General features: G+C 39.6%; 4 protein-coding genes across 5 annotated transcripts; all 4 read right to left on the bottom strand.

Moving 5' to 3' along the window:
- Positions 1-2,129: 2,129 nt before the first annotated feature.
- On the bottom strand, positions 2,130-3,850 carry LOC105269102 (uncharacterized). Its single transcript, XM_011309104.1, has 5 exons — positions 3,464-3,850; positions 3,143-3,346; positions 2,747-3,025; positions 2,296-2,466; positions 2,130-2,235 (listed from the first exon to the last, which is right to left on the bottom strand). Exons 1-5 carry the CDS (start codon positions 3,527-3,529, stop codon positions 2,215-2,217), a joined length of 741 nt encoding a protein of 246 aa, XP_011307406.1. The 5' UTR covers positions 3,530-3,850; the 3' UTR covers positions 2,130-2,214.
- A 92-nt stretch (positions 3,851-3,942) lies between these two features.
- Positions 3,943-5,638, bottom strand: LOC105269101 (GTPase Era, mitochondrial). Of its 2 annotated transcripts, XM_011309103.1 has the most exons (4): positions 5,557-5,638; positions 5,136-5,479; positions 4,591-5,025; positions 3,943-4,449 (listed from the first exon to the last, which is right to left on the bottom strand). In XM_011309103.1, the coding sequence occupies exons 2-4, from the start codon at positions 5,373-5,375 to the stop codon at positions 4,090-4,092; spliced, it is 1,035 nt and encodes a 344-aa protein (XP_011307405.1). In that variant the 5' UTR covers positions 5,376-5,479; positions 5,557-5,638; the 3' UTR covers positions 3,943-4,089. The 2 variants fall into 2 exon arrangements, with proteins under 2 accessions (XP_011307405.1, XP_011307404.1); XM_011309102.1 differs by having other exon boundaries at positions 5,136-5,637.
- A 136-nt stretch (positions 5,639-5,774) lies between these two features.
- LOC105269104 (sulfotransferase 1A1) lies at positions 5,775-7,525 on the bottom strand. The gene is made up of 5 exons (XM_011309105.1): positions 7,239-7,525; positions 6,856-6,955; positions 6,595-6,790; positions 6,350-6,476; positions 5,775-6,286 (listed from the first exon to the last, which is right to left on the bottom strand). The coding sequence occupies exons 1-5, from the start codon at positions 7,438-7,440 to the stop codon at positions 5,892-5,894; spliced, it is 1,020 nt and encodes a 339-aa protein (XP_011307407.1). The 5' UTR covers positions 7,441-7,525; the 3' UTR covers positions 5,775-5,891.
- Positions 7,526-7,828: 303 nt separating this feature from the next.
- Positions 7,829-16,804, bottom strand: LOC105269116 (uncharacterized). The gene is made up of 6 exons (XM_011309122.1): positions 16,180-16,804; positions 14,846-14,989; positions 12,685-14,558; positions 12,460-12,571; positions 11,040-11,156; positions 7,829-10,921 (listed from the first exon to the last, which is right to left on the bottom strand). Exons 1-6 carry the CDS (start codon positions 16,315-16,317, stop codon positions 8,483-8,485), a joined length of 4,824 nt encoding a protein of 1,607 aa, XP_011307424.1. The 5' UTR covers positions 16,318-16,804; the 3' UTR covers positions 7,829-8,482.
- Positions 16,805-18,319: the final 1,515 nt, after the last annotated feature.

Raw genomic sequence — 18,319 nt, forward strand, 5'->3', positions numbered from 1 at the left:
CGTCGTAAAACGATGGAATCATTGTATCATTGAGACTATTTAATACAGTGATCACGCCGGAATTCCGGTTGTCATCTAGCTTTATCATTTCGTGATAATAATCATCAATGATTTTTTTTTCAAATGCTTGAGCTTTTTCTACAACCTAAAAAGTAGGGAAAATTTCATGAAAAAATCACAATCAAGATACGAGACGCGGCCCTCGAGGGCCCGACAAGATGGCCGTGTGTCCACCTCGTGATTTAATTAATTTATTAGAATTATTCATCCACATCGAATTCGTCTCACATGATTGCATCCTGTTCCCACGGGGTGAACAATTTTTTAAGCCATCCCGCAAAATTTTTTTTTTTTTCGTATGGCTGAGAATTACGCCAGCAAAAATTCTCTCGCGCTTCAGGTATTTATTCTACTTTTGAGACGTCAATAAATTTCATCATTGAAAAATACTTACGCCATTCACACACTGAACGGAAGTCGCATTATATTTTTGGAGAATTCCACATTGCACAGTTTTGAATTCCAGCTCCACTAGCGTTTCTCTAGCCTCAATGGACTTGCGATAAAAATTTTTCAAGTCTTCTATCCAAAAGCGCACAGCATCCGCAATATATTTTTTCAGTTGATCCTGTAATCTCGTGTCATTCGCGTAGAGATCCCTGACGAATTCCAAACATTTCCGGTCATATTTCGGATCTGCGAACGTCTCCCTTTCGTACTTGTACTAAAAAAATCATCCAGGAAGACATAATCACAAGAAACAAAATAAAAGATAAAAAAAATGCAATACGTTGAGTGAACACTTGCAAATTTTTTGCAATGGGAAAAAGCTATTTCACTCCAGCCGCAATTGATAATTTCGCTCTTTCTTTCGGTCTTTCTTCTTTTTAATTAATTACCCGGAAACGTTTCCACTACCTTTAACCGGAATAGACGAGACGTTTCGCCTCCGTATTGCCTAGCAATGGCGGAGATATTTCCCCAATAATCTATGGAATATTCTTCAGTTTCGTTCTGCAGGTCGAATATAATTTTCGACACATTGTGGACGACAGTGCGGATTTCAGAGCTCTGGGTTAAATACTTATGAAGGTCTTCCAGTTCGAGGGGAGCAGCTTCCTGAAACTGACGATTAAATTCCCCAAAAATGAAATTCCTGGAAAATTCCAATTATCCGCTGAAAATTCTTCAAGAAATTTCCTCGGAAGTTGCGTAAAAAAAAATATTTCACAAAAATAAGAATTTTTTTATAATTTATGGGATCAATGATTGAATGGAAACAAATATTTGTGGTGTACCTACCAGCGGCAAAATGGCGCAAAGAACAACAAATATCTTCATTTGAATAAATTGTTTTTCCCGGTGTACAAAGCACAGTCGACACATCAATGGCACATGCGGTCTCTATACCCCTGAATTTATATGAGCTGACGAGAACTATTTCTTAGACGTGTAAATATCATGAATGCTACGGTATATTTTATCATTAGACAATCTAGACGATCCACAAATATCGGAAAATTATTTCCGGCTGTTTTCAAAACTGCCGCCTTGGGAATTAATTCGAACATTGTCGATTCGTCTTCGGAATATTAACTTTACATTCATTTTTTATTTCATTGGAATGTTTAAATAGAAGAACCATTTTTCAATTTGGATTATCGTTTCAGGGAGCAAAGAACTTTTGAGATTTCACTCTGAAAAATATCTAATGTTTGATCATCGCGTGGGTGAATATAATTTACAAGCTGATAAAAATGATAACAATTGGATTGATACAATTGCGTAAAATCGAACGTATCACCAAAAATACAATGAACTTGAAAGCAAATATTTGGAAGCTATTGGAAATTTATGCCTGATTGCACAGGAGATACGAACGAACGAAAATACGATACAGCTGTCGAAAAAAATAACGAATAATAATAATAATAATAATATGAGAATAAAAGATTCGTCTTTCCGATTTATGAGATTTCACGATTTTTTCAATCATCGAGGAATAATTTTTTATTTCATGTAAATTAATTTCCTCAACAATATATTTTTTTTTCGGTCATCAACTTCAAAAATTATAAATAAATACTTCAAAAAATTATAAATAATGAATCAGACATAAGTTTAATGTTCCATAAATTAATTAGGTTTTTTACAGTATATTTTTGTAATTATTATAATAATTGGATAATATTGATTTTGGATGAGAGATGAATTCTAGTCGTTGGGGCAGAATATCTGAAACAAATTTTTCAATCGCGTGATTATTGAATTTGTGACTTTTTATATGAGGCGTACCTTGAGCCAACGGTCTCTTCCTTTTTCGTTGTAGAATTCGGGAATAAATCGATCTGAGAGCGATTGGTGAAGATTATCTAGGATTTTTCGTTTCGCTGATAACAGACTCAGTGCGTCCGTCACCACTACATTCGTAATGTCAATTTTCAAAATTTCCATTGTCTTCAAAGTCTGAAAACGAATTTTCTAATTGAAACAGTACACGGAAAAAAATATTCAGATGAAAATGATGGAACGCCGTAGGAAAATTCTGTGACTGTCGATGAAAATTCCGCGTAATTTTTGAAATTGAAAAATCAAAAACGGAAAAATTAATTTCAAAGAATTTAATTTTTTATTTCAACCGCGAAAAAATAATGGAAGAAAAATTTTGAATCTGCGAATTTGTGATTTATAATCGAATTTAAAAAATTGATATCAAAATTTAATGGATTGAAGTGCAATTACGTACGTCTAAAGCGCAATTGTAACTATCGATTGCGTCAGCGGTTTCCGAAAAAAAACCACAATTGAAAACTTTTTTTTCTATATCAGTCAGGATCGATTCGGCCCAATGAAATTTTTTATGAATCCGCTCAAGTTCCTCGATGAAAGATCCCAGAGCCTTCTCTACATACTCTGACAGCTCATGCTGATGCTGTTTACTTTCTTCGATGAGATCAATTATATATTGCCGACAATCCGCGCTCAAGTTTTGATTTCCGGCGAAATCCACCGCTTGGGGCTCATACTAAAATCATAAATTCCGGATTAATCACCTGAAATAATTCCAAGGAAAATATTGCGCATTCTTTTCTCATTTTTCCGTCATTTTTATTATCCGACGAGAAAATTATTCTGGTAATACCTTAGATATAAAATGCAGATGCTTTTTGGGCCCATAATGCGCGAGGACTTGACTGATGTTTTTATAGATGATGTCGGTGACATCTCGAGATCCAGAATCAATAATATGTAAGTACTGGGAGACACTTTGCATGTGTTGTCTGATGCCTGAACTGATGGTCACATACTCGTAGAGATTTTTAGCGGATATACCATCAGCCGCGACCTGAAATATATCTCGTAGAACAATTAATTTTATTGAACTCACTCTCTCATTTATTAATTCTAAAAAAAAATAACCAGATTTTTTTTTCGAAATCCGTAAATACGTGGACAAACTTACGAAAGGCAAAAAGCAAAAAAAGACTATCTTCATGTTGCTGATCAGTTTTAATCTATTTTCACCCATGGGCACGTCGATAATGCCATGTGTGGATCTTACAATTGAATTTAAACGGTAGTCTTTCTTGACACATGCGATATCATCGTGCGTTGACTCCACGGTTCCATTGATATCAATTAATAATTCCACCGTTTCTGTTTGCTGTGTGGAATACAATAAAAATTCATGCTAAGGCAAAATGTATTCATGTGTAAAATTGAGTTTCCGCAACGAGATAGTATTACTGTACCCACTCCGTCCTCCAATGAGAAATCAACAGAAAATAAATGTCAATACATTTGACACCCGATAAATTATCATCGGTATTTTACGTCAACTGAGTCAAGTCTTTCCACGAATTTTCTCAATAACTAAAAAAATATGACAATAGCAAATAATTCACTGCAGGTTAATCCATTGATAAAAAATTTAATTCAATATTAATATTAATCAACTGCATTGTATTTAAAATTCCATAATATCCTTGATTAATTATTTTTCTCCTTCGAAATTTCTGGAGAGGTATAATGTACCCTAGAAATTAATTATGTCTTCACAATTTCTTAATCAGTATTTACATGGACGTATCATTTTTTTGTTTTGAAATTAATAGCAATTTTAAGTCTGACAGTCGTTCTGAAGGCATTGCTGAGGTCTTGCTCAGCAGCGAGAGCGACTTGTTTCACTCTGGAGCCTTTGGGCCCCATCACGAGTTTTCCAATTCTGTCCGTGGGGCAGTCGACGTTGACAACAGCTGACATACTGTCATCGGGGAGAACCCCGAGGTGTTCTGTCTGAATATCGAGGACGTAGGGAAGCTCATCGGGTAGAGCATCCATGAATTTGGCTTTTACAGTTCTCTCGACTATTTTCTCAGTGGATTCATCAGTTATCTGATTGCTACGGTAGTCCCAGTCTCTGTTCGTCGCCGAATCCATTAGATACGCCTGAAAAATTAATCGAATTCCACAAAAAAATTCTATTTCTTCAAAATCATCGATAAATTATTCATGACTCATTGTTTTACATTTTATTTATCTATTCATTACCGATTTAGATAGAAAATCGAATTAAAAACGAATATTCACCCTCAAATCATCAACCCCATCGTTTTTGAGTGCGGAAATCATGAAGATGTCAGAAAAATTGGGCCAGTTGTTTTCCCCCGTGAGGATATCGACGAGCTTGAGGAGCTCCTTCTTCCGCCTCATCCTATCGATTTTATTCAGTATGAGAATCGAGAAAACCCCAGGTCTCGTGCACTTCAGGGCCTCGATCACTCTCTCATCGATCTTATGCCTCTTGAACGGATTTGACACGTCCTGCACCACTCCCACGACATCCGCAAGCTCCAGGGATTGTGTAATATCCGATTTGAATGTTGGCTCGAGCTTGAACTTCTTGAAGTCACGATTCGTTACTAGTCCTGGTGTATCCATGAAAATCAGCTGGGTGTTGCTCTCCGAGTAGATGACGTTCGTCTTCGATCTGGTTGTGTGCGCTTTTCCGGACATTGCGCAAATCTTGAAATCATGAGACATTTTTAAAATTTTATGAACAGTAAAAGCCCTTCGGCCATTTCGAAGGAATTGCAATTGAAAATTAATACAAGGAATTCAATGGATTATTCTACCTGTCTTCCAGCTAGTTGATTGACGAGCGTGCTTTTTCCAGCATTTGGCAGTCCTAAAATAGCGATCCTCAAGGATTTATCCTCATCCCTTCGAATCCTCTGAACGTCGAAGGACTGGTCCACAACGTAATCGTCATCCTGCATTCCATCAATCTTGTCATTCGGCACTTGTTCTAAATTAACAGAGAAAAACCTCAAGCTCCTCTCCACCCTGAGGACTCTTCTGCACGTCACCAGCATCTTCTGGTTGTCAAAAATCCTCTCCCGATATTTCAGAATAAATTCGACATCGAAATACAATTTTTTTCTTTGACATCAAGGTTATGACTGCACCTTCAGCTTCTCTGGAATTATTTCAGAAGACTGTCACGTCTGAATTAACAATTACCAATTGTTATGAATAATTGAATAATTTTTATACTGATGATCCACTGTCTCACGTGTTTTCAATGTTTTTTATCGATTTTTGGGGCACGAGATTCTGAACCTAGTGTTTTCTCGAGATTTTAAAGAGCAAAATGGCGGCGCCGGAAATCCCGCCAGTTTTTCAAATTCGAAATTATGACGATTATCCAGAGTGATTATTAATTATTATTTAATACAGGGAAAAACGACGAAGAGATGAATAATTAAAAATAATTGATGATTATTTTTTTTATTTCTCCCATACGACATAAACAAACATAAAAAAATATAAATAATAATGACTCCCCAGGATTAGTTTTATTATTGACCTATTGAGCATCTGTTCGTTCATTAATAATTATTGTTGAAGGTCGGGAAGACGAAATCGGAGCCCTTGAGATTTTGGAGAATCCAGTCGTCAGCTCTTGCTTCCAATTTCTCAGTGAATGTCTCGGTCCAGGTTCCACTCTTTCCATTCCTGACGAAACTCCCAGCAGAAATGATCTTGCAGTCCCTCAACTCCGAGGAATTGACCATCAGATTGTTTTTGAAATTCCGGATGTCCAGGTAGTCAGATAATTCTGAGATCTGATCATCGGTGTACGTTTTACCCAGGAACTTGGAGACCTTTTGAATGCACTCCGTCAGGTCCTGGTGCATCTCCTCGTAGAACATGAAGAGAAGGTTCGGGTGGTGCCTCAGGGCCCAGGCCTCTTTCAGGTGCTCCCAGTAAGGGCTCCAGGGCGCTGAAATAGTATATTTCGTAACAAGTGCGGATTTAATTTTTTACGAGTTTTTCTGGTTTTTACTCAGATTGCTCTCGAAGTAGTCCCAAAATTCCTCGAAGGTCCCGGTGTATCCTTGAGTCTTTATGGCTCGGTTCAGGTGGTACCAGGAGACAGCCACGTCCTTGGGGTTTCTCGCCACGTAGATGATCTACATTTTTTTTCCAATTTTTTTTTGTCACAGGTGAAATTAATTCTGAATTTTTTCCCTGCACCGGGCGAAATAAAAAATGTTCGATCCCCTTTTCAGAAGTTAGGAAAAAATTTACCTTGCATCCAACGTCGAGTATTCCTGGGAGTAAACTAAACGGAAAATGTGATTTGATGAATCGAGGGGAGTCCATGGCCTGGAGCACGTCGTACCCGGGGACCCCCAGCTTCCGGCAAAAATCCATCTTCTCGGGATCGCCCTGATTCAATTCTACAAACTCCTCGGTAACTTCCGGATGATTAAACATACTGAACCTGTAATTACCCCGGGGATTAAACAAGAAATTCGTTAAAAAAATTTTAATCTCTCGATGACGTACTCTAAAAATGGAAATCTCTCCGCCAAATATTTTTTCGATGCCGTCTCGAAATCCAGATCATTCGAGAGAAGCCAGACCAGCTCCTGAGTCCAAGTCGTTCCTATAAAAATTATTTCACTGGTTTCAACTTTTCAGTTATTCAAATCGATTGAAAATTCTTTTAAAAAAATCGAATTATGTTCATTTTTTATTGAAACTCCAAAAGATTTCCTGAATCGATTCCTCTTTCTTCGAGTCCATCCTTCAATTACATAATCAATAATTAAAATAATATTATTGATAATAAAAAATTATATAATATTATTTTCCCGATTTGCAGTGGAATTTTTCAATTATTCCAGCGATTTCAAATAATTTTAATGAATGAATACCAATTAATGTACCTGATCTAGGGTAACTAACGACCCATGTGTCACTAGGTCTCGCCTTGAACTCGAAAAATCCGAGTCCTTGATCCACATATCTTCTCGGAAAAAACCACTGCCTATCACCGACGAGAACCCATCCAGTCCTTTCACCGGTGAATTTCTGTAGCATCTCCTTCGTCTTGCTTTCACCCAAAAATTGATACGCGGGTGCACTCATCCTCGATTAATATATCAATATATTTCAATATCAAATGATTTTTTCCTCGATGAGAACGGGTGACGACCGCACGTTCAAAGATCTGCATAGGGACTAACTGCAATTTTTATTTCATGTTCGACTCGTCGAGGAGAGAAAGTCCGTCCCACATTTGCTGGTTATTAACGCAATTATTATTATTATTTAATGTGTAAACTTTCCCTTTCTCCGGATCGATCCTAGCGATTCAGTGGATGGCATGGAATTTCATTTCTTTTTTTCATTTTGATTCGATCATTTCTGAATTTCTTTATTTATTATAATTTGATTATCTTTTTTAGAAGGACATGGGAAAGGAAAATAGATTGGAATTAAGAAATAAAAATTGTTTTATTCATCATACGAAGACAATAATTAATTAAATAGGAACTTGCGTCAATAATTAGGAATATGTGCGTTTCAGTCTTGAGGAGACCCTCAACTCCACAATATCATGGATTAATTAATAATTACCTATCGATTCTTAACTCTATAAAAAAATTACGATATTAAAATAATTCATTCGAATTAAGGCACTGCTGGAAGATGATCCCTTGGTTTCAATTTTATCTTATCAACTATTTTCAGATCAGAAATCCCCAATCACATCTCAATATTAAAAATATTCTAATATTATATTAAAAAATCTAGCGCTCATTAATAAATCAGACGAATGTTGCATTGATAATTCACGTTCTCATTAAAAATTTCTCCAAAAACCAATTCTGGCATTATCCAAAAATTCATAATCCTACAAAAATACTCCTACACTTCATCCTGGCCCTAACATAATCTTAAAAAAATATCAACCCTGAAAACAGGTTTTTCATCATTCCCTGAGTGTCACAAAAATCACTCCGATCAAAAGAATCGGAATCTGGATGAAAAAATTTTCTCTAAAAAAAAATACTGACCATGATTTTTTATCTCTCAAAACAGTAAAAAAAAAAATCATTCTTAACGTCAAAAATTCTCAAAACCTCAAAATTCCGTCGAAACTCAACCATTTTTGATTTTTTCCCTTTCAAAAGCATTCGAGACCAATGACATTCTCCGTAACAGCCACGGCCTCCTTAACCCTGCACTCCTCAACGGTTCCCCCGGTGAACGGAATGACGACAACCTGTCCGATGCTGAAGGTGCCCTTCCTGATGACCTGATCGACCTGATCGACTTCATGAACCTCCTCCCTCCCCTCGTCGCTGCCATTCGTCTGAATCATCCCCTCCCCATTGCCAATGGTATGAGTTATCTCCTCCCCCTTACCAATCACATGACTCATCCCCTCCGCCTCGTCGAGCCGAGCGACCTTGGGCCCTTTAACCCTCATATGCAGCATGTCCTGAAGCTGAGGATTGGCCTTGAACATGCTACACCGTTTTGTATGAATCTTCATGTTGTCATGTCTATTGAAGGCCCTCTGACACCCAGGACACTTGAATCTCTTCTCACTGTGAACAGCCATATGAGCGGCAAGATGGCTCTGCTGTGCAAAAGCCTTATCACACACCTCGCACTTGTACTTGCGTATGCCCTCGTGTTTGAGCAAATGCTCCTTGAGTATGTGACCACTCTTATAAACATTTGGGCACAAGTTGCACTTGAACTTCGCCTCGGAATGAACATTCTGATGATTATGAAGAGCTTTCCGACTCTTGGTGGACTTACCACATATATCGCACACGTAATCACTCGAGTGAAGATTATCTAGATGTTTCTGGAGTGCCTCAGCTGAGCTGAAGTGGTGGGAGCAGAACTTGCACATGAGCTCACGATTTTTGTTGTGAGTGATCATGTGTGCGCGCATACGACCTCTCGAAAAAAATTCTTTGCCGCATATGTCACAGGTGACGTCCTTGACTGGTTTGTGAGTGGTCATGTGATAGCTCAGAACTTGTCTCGAGGCACTCGAGAAGGGGCAGACGGTGCATTTGAAGGGCCTCAGTCCACTGTGAGTGTTCAGGTGCTCCTCGAGGAGAATTGCTGTAACATATCGTTTCTTGCAGAAGTTGCACTCGAAGGGCTTGATCTTCAGGTGACTCTTCCTTATGTGACACCTAATGTTGGTGACTGTGAGTGTCGAGAAATCGCATGCTGTGCACTTGTACGGCTTCATCTCAAGGTGACCCCAAATGTGCACTTTGCATTTATCAATTCTGGGGTAGAGCGCACTGCAGATGAGGCACATGGTTCGCTTCTTGTCGAGGTACGTCAAATTCTTTTCGACGACGGACTCGTCCACGACGGACATGTCAATGGTGTAGAATTTTTCGATCGTTTCCTTCTCCTCGGAGGAGATCAGTTGAGAAACGGTACCGTAAATGGCACCTGATTTACGGCGTTTCGAGGTGGAGGAGGTCGAGGTCGGCACTGACGAGCACGAGGATGACTCCGAGGATGACCTTCGACGACGCCGGGGTTTCAATGACTCTGAAGCATTCGAGGATTGTGAGTTACGAGTCTTTTGACCGGAAGACGGAGGTGGCGATGACAAGGAACGTGTGTTTTTCTTCAGGATATCTTCTGGGGGAGTCCGGGTGCGGGATGGAGGGTCGGATGCATCGCTCTGGAGATGAGGTTCAGACGGCGATCTGGACACCCTCGGTGATGCTGTCTTTGACTTTTTAGTCTTCGAGTCGTTAAATTGCGGAGATTTCTTGCTCAAACCCTCGTCTTCAGCGATTAATAATTCCGTAGATTTCTGCGACTTCCGTGTGCTCTCATGGAATTTTTGGTCTTCAGGGCCGACTTCTGAAAATTTTTCTTCAGCTCCCGGAGATGATTTCGAGATTTCTGATGGTCCATTTGATTCTTGAGCGGTGAGAGCTCCTAATGGCGGCGACATCGCACTTTCTTTGAGCGGTTGTTCGATCGGTTGTTCAGAAACTTCTTCGACAGCTTCCCGAGGAGATGGATCGGGTGGTGAATCCAGTTTAGTATCGCTTTTCTCGAGTTTCTTTGGAATTTTTATTGTCTCCGGAGGTTCAAGAACTGAAGATGATTCCTCAGGGTCATGGATAAATTTCTGAAGTGAAAAACGAATCTTCGGGGTCCTGGACCGAGGAGTCACACCAGAAATCGTCCTGTCAATCACACTTTCAATTTTTTTTATCTTCTCCTCAGGATTCGACACAGATTTGGCGGAGGGTCTCTTCAGGGACGTCGGACCGGTTGTCTTCAGAGCTTCCCTCAAGCTAGTGATATTCCGTATCTTTGGATATTGCTTCCGAGAATGAGCCCTTTTGTTTCTCGTATGTAGAATCTCCGAGAGAATATTCTCAGAAATGTCTGGAGATGCTCCGGATGATGGGGTAACATTCTCCAGATCTTGGGAAGGGAAATCCGCAGGTGCTCTAGGTCTCCGAGAGGATGGGGGCGAAAGGGACTTGTGTCTCGAAGACCTGATGTTTTCCTTGTTGAAGTCGTTGGTATCTGGGGGTGGGGCTGGGGTGTTGGCGTCATCCTGGAATCAGAACACGAAGGGCCCTTCATATTTTGTACCTAATCCTGCGAAAATCGGCCGTTCCAGGGGAAAATATTAAGACATCTGATTGATAATCAATTCTTTATACAATTTTTACCTTCTCTTTGAGTTTCTCCTGCGTCTCCTGGCACTGGTCTACGAAATCACAGAGGAACTCCAACGTTCCCACGCACCTGATGCAGACGATCTTCGGCAGCTGGTCATCCTCTTTAATCTACAACGCATCATCATAAAAAAAATACGAATCCCCATGGAACCCACATTAAAACCCTAGACTGCTGACGGAAAAATCATAGAATTTGAATAATTTTCCCAATAAAATAATAATAAATTATCACGTGAACATTCCCCTTAAATTCTCCCCTAATGTGCCGTTATATACATTTTCCACACTTGTTACGAAATATACTATTTATAGCGATAATTGATTTTGAGGAAAATAATCCCCGGGAATTTTCCTCGGGATAAATGAATCCCCAGGGAATTTCCTTGGACATTTATGGATGGATAAATTTTTACTGGGTAATATTTTTGGAAATGATAATAAAACGAGGAATGCATGATGTACTCGAAAAATATTAATTTTATTAACGTAAATAAATGGAATTGCTAGATGAGCATACGATAGAAAATCCTAGAACCTACCTCTTACTGATGAATCATACAGAATCTAATCTTATTGTACAATGGTACATAGTTATTGTATTACAATGAGTGTAAATAATCCTTACAGCATTCTTCGTCAGTCTCAGGATCCCCAAGGGATCGCGGAAAAGAACTTCATATTATATTCATCAATTGATTCTTCACATTGTGAAAGGCACTATTTATTCCTCTCATTATCACTGAAAATTTTACGAGTAAAAAATATCGATATATCGCCCAGAACCTCTCAACCCCTGATTTCCTCCTGATTATTATTCTATTTCAAAATACGTGTCTTATAATCAGAGCCCAATGAGAGGTTCTCCCCGTAAATGTAAATATAAACTCTTCATAATATCGTTACATCAATTACTCGAATGTAATCACTCAAGGCCGATGTGAATGCACTAGGTGCAATCACCCATTATTACCCTCCGAAAATATAAATTTCTCATCTCGTAACTCTCGTAAATTTTCACTCTCAAAAATCTTCCTCGTAACATCTCTCAAAATATCGTGGATATAAAAATTATGGAGCATAGTCTTTTTGGAAGCATTGAGTTTTTTTTTAAAGTACTTTTTTTTTTTCCAAAATATAACAATTATCTTCAGTTTCGATATCGATGAGTATCTCGTCAACTTGAAAAATCCAAGTTCGAGCCGACGATTCGTTAATGATTCATCAACTGAGAGTACTCTAAATTTTTCAAGAGATTATTTATCATTTCGCATAAAAAATGATCATATGGACGTCCTTGAATAAACTCCACTGATTATTCATTTTCTTCAGCGAATAAATTACCAGAATTCATCAATATCGATAATTACCAATCGAGTTCACTCAAGGTCATCCCGAACGTGATCGTCATAACCATCCTCTGGAGCAATACGATTATCACCAACCCTGAAGTAAACAAATCCTCGACAAGATCACCTGCCTCAAGGCCGAAGAATTTCCCACACCCCCAGGTGATTCCCCAGACCCTGAGAGGATGACCCAGAAATCCAACGAGATGAATAATAAATTCGGGTAACATATTCAATTCCCCCTGAAAACGTGCTCAGCACATCTCCACAAATTGCCCCACCTCTCCTACTTCTCATTGACATCCTTATCCCCCTCCTCGAGCCCCTCGTCGTCCTTACTCTTCTGTCCACTGACAATTCTCCCAGTCTCCGCGAAATGCCTCTTCCTATGCACCTTCATGTTATCCCTCCTATTGAATTTTCTCCCACACTCCGGACACGCATGAGTCTTCTCCCCATGAACATGCCTATGAGCAGCAAGATGACTCGCCTGAGCAAAACTAGCTCCACATTTTTGGCACACGTGTTTTCGCAGTCCCTCGTGCTTCAACAGGTGTTCATTCAAAAATGCCTTAGACGCGTACTTATTATTACAAATATTACATACAAAGGGCTTTGGATTGGAGTGCTGAAGAACATGCGCTTTGTACTTGCTGGCAACTTTGAATGTCTTCCCACAGATATCGCAGGTGTACGTGGTAGAGTGACGTGTCTTGATGTGCTCATTGAGAACAGCAAGACTCGAGTAAAGATTGTAACAGAATCTGCATCGAAAGTTGCGTCGATTTTTAAGATGAACACTGCCAATGTGACTGAGCAATCTAGTCCTAAAAGGAAAAACCTTTCCGCAGTATTCACACGCTAGATTTTGAGGCGGTAGGTGCGACTTGATGTGCATCTGCAGTGACACTTTATGATGATAGCTCTGTCCGCAGTCATTGCATTTGTACGGTCTGATGCCCTTGTGGACGTTATCGTGCTCCGTCAGGTCGAACTTGGAGCGAAACCTTTTTGGACACTTCGGGCACTGCATCGGTCTTGGATTGGTGTGCGAGCAGCGGATGTGCTTCATCACATCGCTCTTGCAGACAAATTTTGCGGTGCACAAGGTGCACGCGTATTGCTTGATACCTAGATGTGTTTTTACGTGTACCATGCACTTGTCTCGTCGCTCGTAGAATTTCTTGCATAATTTGCAGGTGTAGCCGTGCTGTCCGTCCAATGTACCACTGACGACGTTATCGTCGACCCGAATCTCCTCGCCATCCATTCGGAATAGATCCTCTGGATTGCGGGACTCACTGCCACCACCGTCCGCACCATCCGACATCGAGGAGAGCCTCTTCTCGAGCTCCTGGAGCTTTAGCCTGCCGTCCTTATCCTTGTCTCTCGATGTTTTTGATTTGGATACCGATGTCATGATCTTGTTGATCTCGGCATTGCCGTTATCACCGAGGAGATCAACGATCTCCGAGTCCACCAGGCATGAGCCCTGATCTGGAAATACTTTAGCGAGAACTGTCACGACGTTCTCCGTCTCCTCGAGTTTCTTTCGCATCTCGAGGGTAAAGCTGATGTCCTCGATATCACCGTTTCGACCTTTTGACTCCTTCACGCACACTTCGACGTCCGACGAGCCTGAGACTGCGGTGAGGACCTTGTTCAGGGCTGAAGTCGGAATTTGAATCGTCTGCTTTTGCTCGGAGGATGACTCGACCGGTGGTGATTTACCCGGGGTCGGGCTCACGCTCGATCGCGTCTTCTGGGAATTTTGGGATCGTAATCGCGTGACTCGGGAGACTGACGTCCGCGGAACCCGCGGTTTTGTCGACGAGCGCTTCGGCTTTGATTTTTCATTTTTTGATGTTTCCGTTGTGTTTCGGCTCCGCAGCCATCGGCGGGTGGAGGCGGGCGCGATTGTCGAGTCATTTGGTGACTTCTCCGGGGATTTTGACCGGTTCTGAGGTGGACGGAGGTTCCGTTTTGGACGCGGCTCCTCGACTGGAGCTGTTGTGTTACTATCCGGTGAGGGATCGACATTCTCGATGTCCGCTGTCGCGTTGAGATTTTTTTCAGTGCTGTTGTTGTTCGTGGAGGTGGACGGGGAGTCCGGCGTCGGTGGCGGATCCTCCGGTTTTATTTCCACGGGAAAGAGAGTGGAGTCCTGAGGCACAGGAATCATAGATGTACCTGGGGCTTGTTTGAAGTCTCTGTGGGAGGTCTTCGGGATGGATTTTCTCTTTTTGGTGGGAAGATTTTTGAATTTTACGCGGGAAATTTGAAAATGGATTGTTTTTGGGGAGTGTTTCGGTGGCTATTTACGATTTCTTTTTTTTTTCGTGGAGATATTGATTGGTCATTGATTGGTCATTGATTGGCGGTTGTATGGATCAGAGACTACGAGCGGTTGTGGATAAATTCATGATTTATTATTAAATAATTGAGACTTACGAGGTCTGGCAAAGGTGGTAGATGATAACGATCGCGCAACAGTCGTTGAGTACGTAGACACTCCTCTTGAAAGTCACACACAAATTCGAGTTTTCCCAGACATTGAACGCAGATCGTCTTTGGAAGAGGATCCGTCTCATCTATCTGTGATATCAAAGAACAAACTAATTTAACCACAACCCCAGATTCATTTATTTATTTACCCTGAGTGAAATATCGATGATCTTTTAAAATGAAAAATAATTTATTACCAAATTCCACGAAATTTTTTCATTATCGATGATTATAAAAAAAAATAGATCGATATTCTCCTCGAGGAAGATAAATATCCAATTAATAAATTGTTTAACAATATTTTATTTAACCCTACCGCTCCACCAAATGTTATTTGCCAAATAGTTAATTTGGATTTTGTTAAATTTTTTGGGTCCATCCGTGATTCATGTACCTCAAGGCATGTCTCTCTCACTCTCATTCTCACCAGCACTTTTTTATTATTAATTATTGTTAAAGGACAGAAAGCCAAGCGTTTGCCACAAGTTAAGCGCATGAACATCCTCCATTATATCGCTCTCCACACATTAAATTTATATTATTTATGTAAAGCGCAGAAAAACAAATGCGGAACAGAAAGTTATTGTTTTTTAGTGGAAGGAGATGAGGGAATTTTATGAAGCCATAATTTCAATATTTCAAGATCTAGAAGTTTTATTTATTCAATGAAATAATAACGGCAATTCATTTATTATTAATTATCAATTGATTGAAAATTATTACTCGAGAATTCATTGAAAGGTTTAATGAAAATATTTTTAAGGACTTGTTCTTCAAGTTGAATTCCATTTTCGAAAAATGGTGTTTCCGTGAATTCTTGATGTTATAAACATTTTATCAATAAATAAATTATGATTTCATTTGAAAAACTGGGAGTTCAGGGGAAAGGCCAGAGCTACGCGAACAGTCAGGATAATTGAGTAGTAGGTTTAAACAATTCCATCGAAAAACCCAAATAAATAATTCATATAAATTATCCACTGATTAACATTAAACAAATATCTCGCAGAGAATCTCAACATTTTCATTACATTACGACAAATAATTACAACAATTACAAAAAATTGATTGATTACCGAATGACCCAATGAAAATCACTCGATAAATTTTCCAAAATAATTTCCAAGACGTCAAAAAAAATTCACCAATTTCAAAAAAAAAAAAAACAACTCGCATCCCCGATGGAGCGTCTCACCGTCGTCACCTAACCCCTCGTTCCTCCGTCAGCAGTTGAAAAAAAAACCCCAAAAATCTAATGATTGATAAATAAAAAAACTCACCAAAATGTTGATCCTCGAATGTATTTTGAGGCCGAGGAGTCGCCTCGTTCCCTCATCACCAAAAACATCGATGTAAATACTCTCAAATTGGCCACACAAACGGCAAACCTGAGCTTCACCACCAACATTCTCGTCCATTTTGCCTGGAGTTTTGTGTTATAAATGTGTTATAACTACTCCCCGCCCCCTCCTGTTGATACCAGCCCGTTCCAACCTCAAAGACAAGTTTTAACCCCGAGATCGATCATTTTTTCCACTTCATAATATCGCGGGGTTCACCGCTCCCCGAACACCTGTTCACTGATTATTTTATTCTACTGGAGCAACGCCTGGAGTTCCACTGGTGATTTTCCACGATAAAATGAGGAAAATAGTTGATATTTTCAGGGTAGAGGGAACGCTTGGGGAATGGCCGACGCTTTGTTCTGATTTCAGAATTTCCTCGGGTTTTTTCACTCGTTCTGATGTTTTTTATCGTTTCGGGGGGTTGTACTTGGTGATGGGGATGCTGAGGGGTGGCTCCGGGATTTTGGGGGTGGATTGGGGTGTTTGTCACTCGATTTTTTTGAGGGGAGACACTTGTGGATAAACGTGCGGTGGTGATTGTGTACGGGCGTTTGGAGCAACCGGGGAATTGCGGGGAATTTAGGGAAATTGTGGCGACATCTGGGCGCGGGGTGGGGGGAGGCGGTCAGCTGATGGCGCGGCGGGAAGGAGAATTGTTTTCAAATTGGGGGTGGGAGTCGTCGTGACTTATTTTGCATTTTTTTATTGGTTGATTGATGGTGCAGCCAATTTTTATTGTATGAAGAATTTTCAATTAATTAATAATTAATATATTAGAGGGAAAGGGTGGAATTTTGAAAATTATTAATCCCCCGGAGGTGATTCGGGGTACGGATTGAGGGACTGGGGGAAAATACGTACCTCCGGGTGAATAGAAGACGTACCTGGGCCCTTTCTCTTCGTCAAATTAAACTCAACCCCGAAGGAGCAGAACAAATAAATGACAAGGGACTCCTATTCTATCTCGGTGACCCGAGGGTAACGGTTCCGGGTATTATTTTTTTTTTTACCTGAAGAAGGGCCCATTGGGGGCCTGAATGAGCACAAAGGTCGATCAGAGAATATTATTAACGACTAAATTATGCATTCCGGAGAACGATTCCTCAATACATCTGCGGAAATAAAAAGATGGGGTGTTTAGATCTCAAAAACTCCCGTGGAGATTGGAGCAACGGTTTGCGTGAATTTTTATTTATTTATTAAATGTAAAATAGCCGTTATTAAAATTTATAATCTTATGCAAATTATAATCGAGATTGCACACACGCAATGCTAGGGTGTTTTTTTTTAACCATGTTTTTATTGCAATGCTGGGGTGTCCATCGAGTCGACGGGGTGAATTTTATTGTCTGCGGTATAAATGCTTTTTGTTTTTTAATTATTTAACTGAAATTTAGCCGACTAGAACGAGCGGAAGGGAGAAGCCACATCTTGTGGAATTTTTAATGAAAAAAAATTATTCAATATGTTGAAGATATACTACTAATGAAATTATTTTAATTTAATAACTGCGTTGGCCTATCGGTAACGTGCTTGGTTATCACGCCAATGGCTGGGGTTCGATCCCGCCACCATTAATTTTTTTTTTTTCAACATAATTCCTATTTTTTTTTTTGTACATGGCTAATCAATGGAAATATTGTTTAAAAAGTGAATAATTGAAAATCGAAAAGATATCCAGTGAAATTGAAAAATTATAAATTTTTTAAAACGATGCTTTTGCAAAATATATACTCCTAATGAAATTTTTTTATTGTAATAATCCGTTATCCTAGCGGTAACGTGCTCGGCTAGCACGCCGACGGCCCGGGTTCGATCCCGCGTCATTCATTTTTTTTTTTTAAATAATTCCAATTTTTTCTTTTGTCAATGGCTAATCAATCGAAATATTGGTTAAAAAACGAATAGCTCTTCGATTGTCATGTTCCCCTGATACTTTTTCAAAAATTTCGAATTTTTCAGTTTCCGTGAAAATTTCAGTGAATAACTCCTCGATTGTCATGTTCTCCTGATACTTTTACAAAAATTTCGAATTTTTCACTTTCAGTGAAAATTTCAGTGAAGAGCTCCTCGA

The sequence above is a fragment of the Fopius arisanus genome, unplaced genomic scaffold (genome assembly GCF_000806365.1).
Source record: "Fopius arisanus strain USDA-PBARC FA_bdor unplaced genomic scaffold, ASM80636v1 scaffold00064, whole genome shotgun sequence".
Lineage (NCBI taxonomy): Eukaryota > Metazoa > Arthropoda > Insecta > Hymenoptera > Braconidae > Fopius > Fopius arisanus.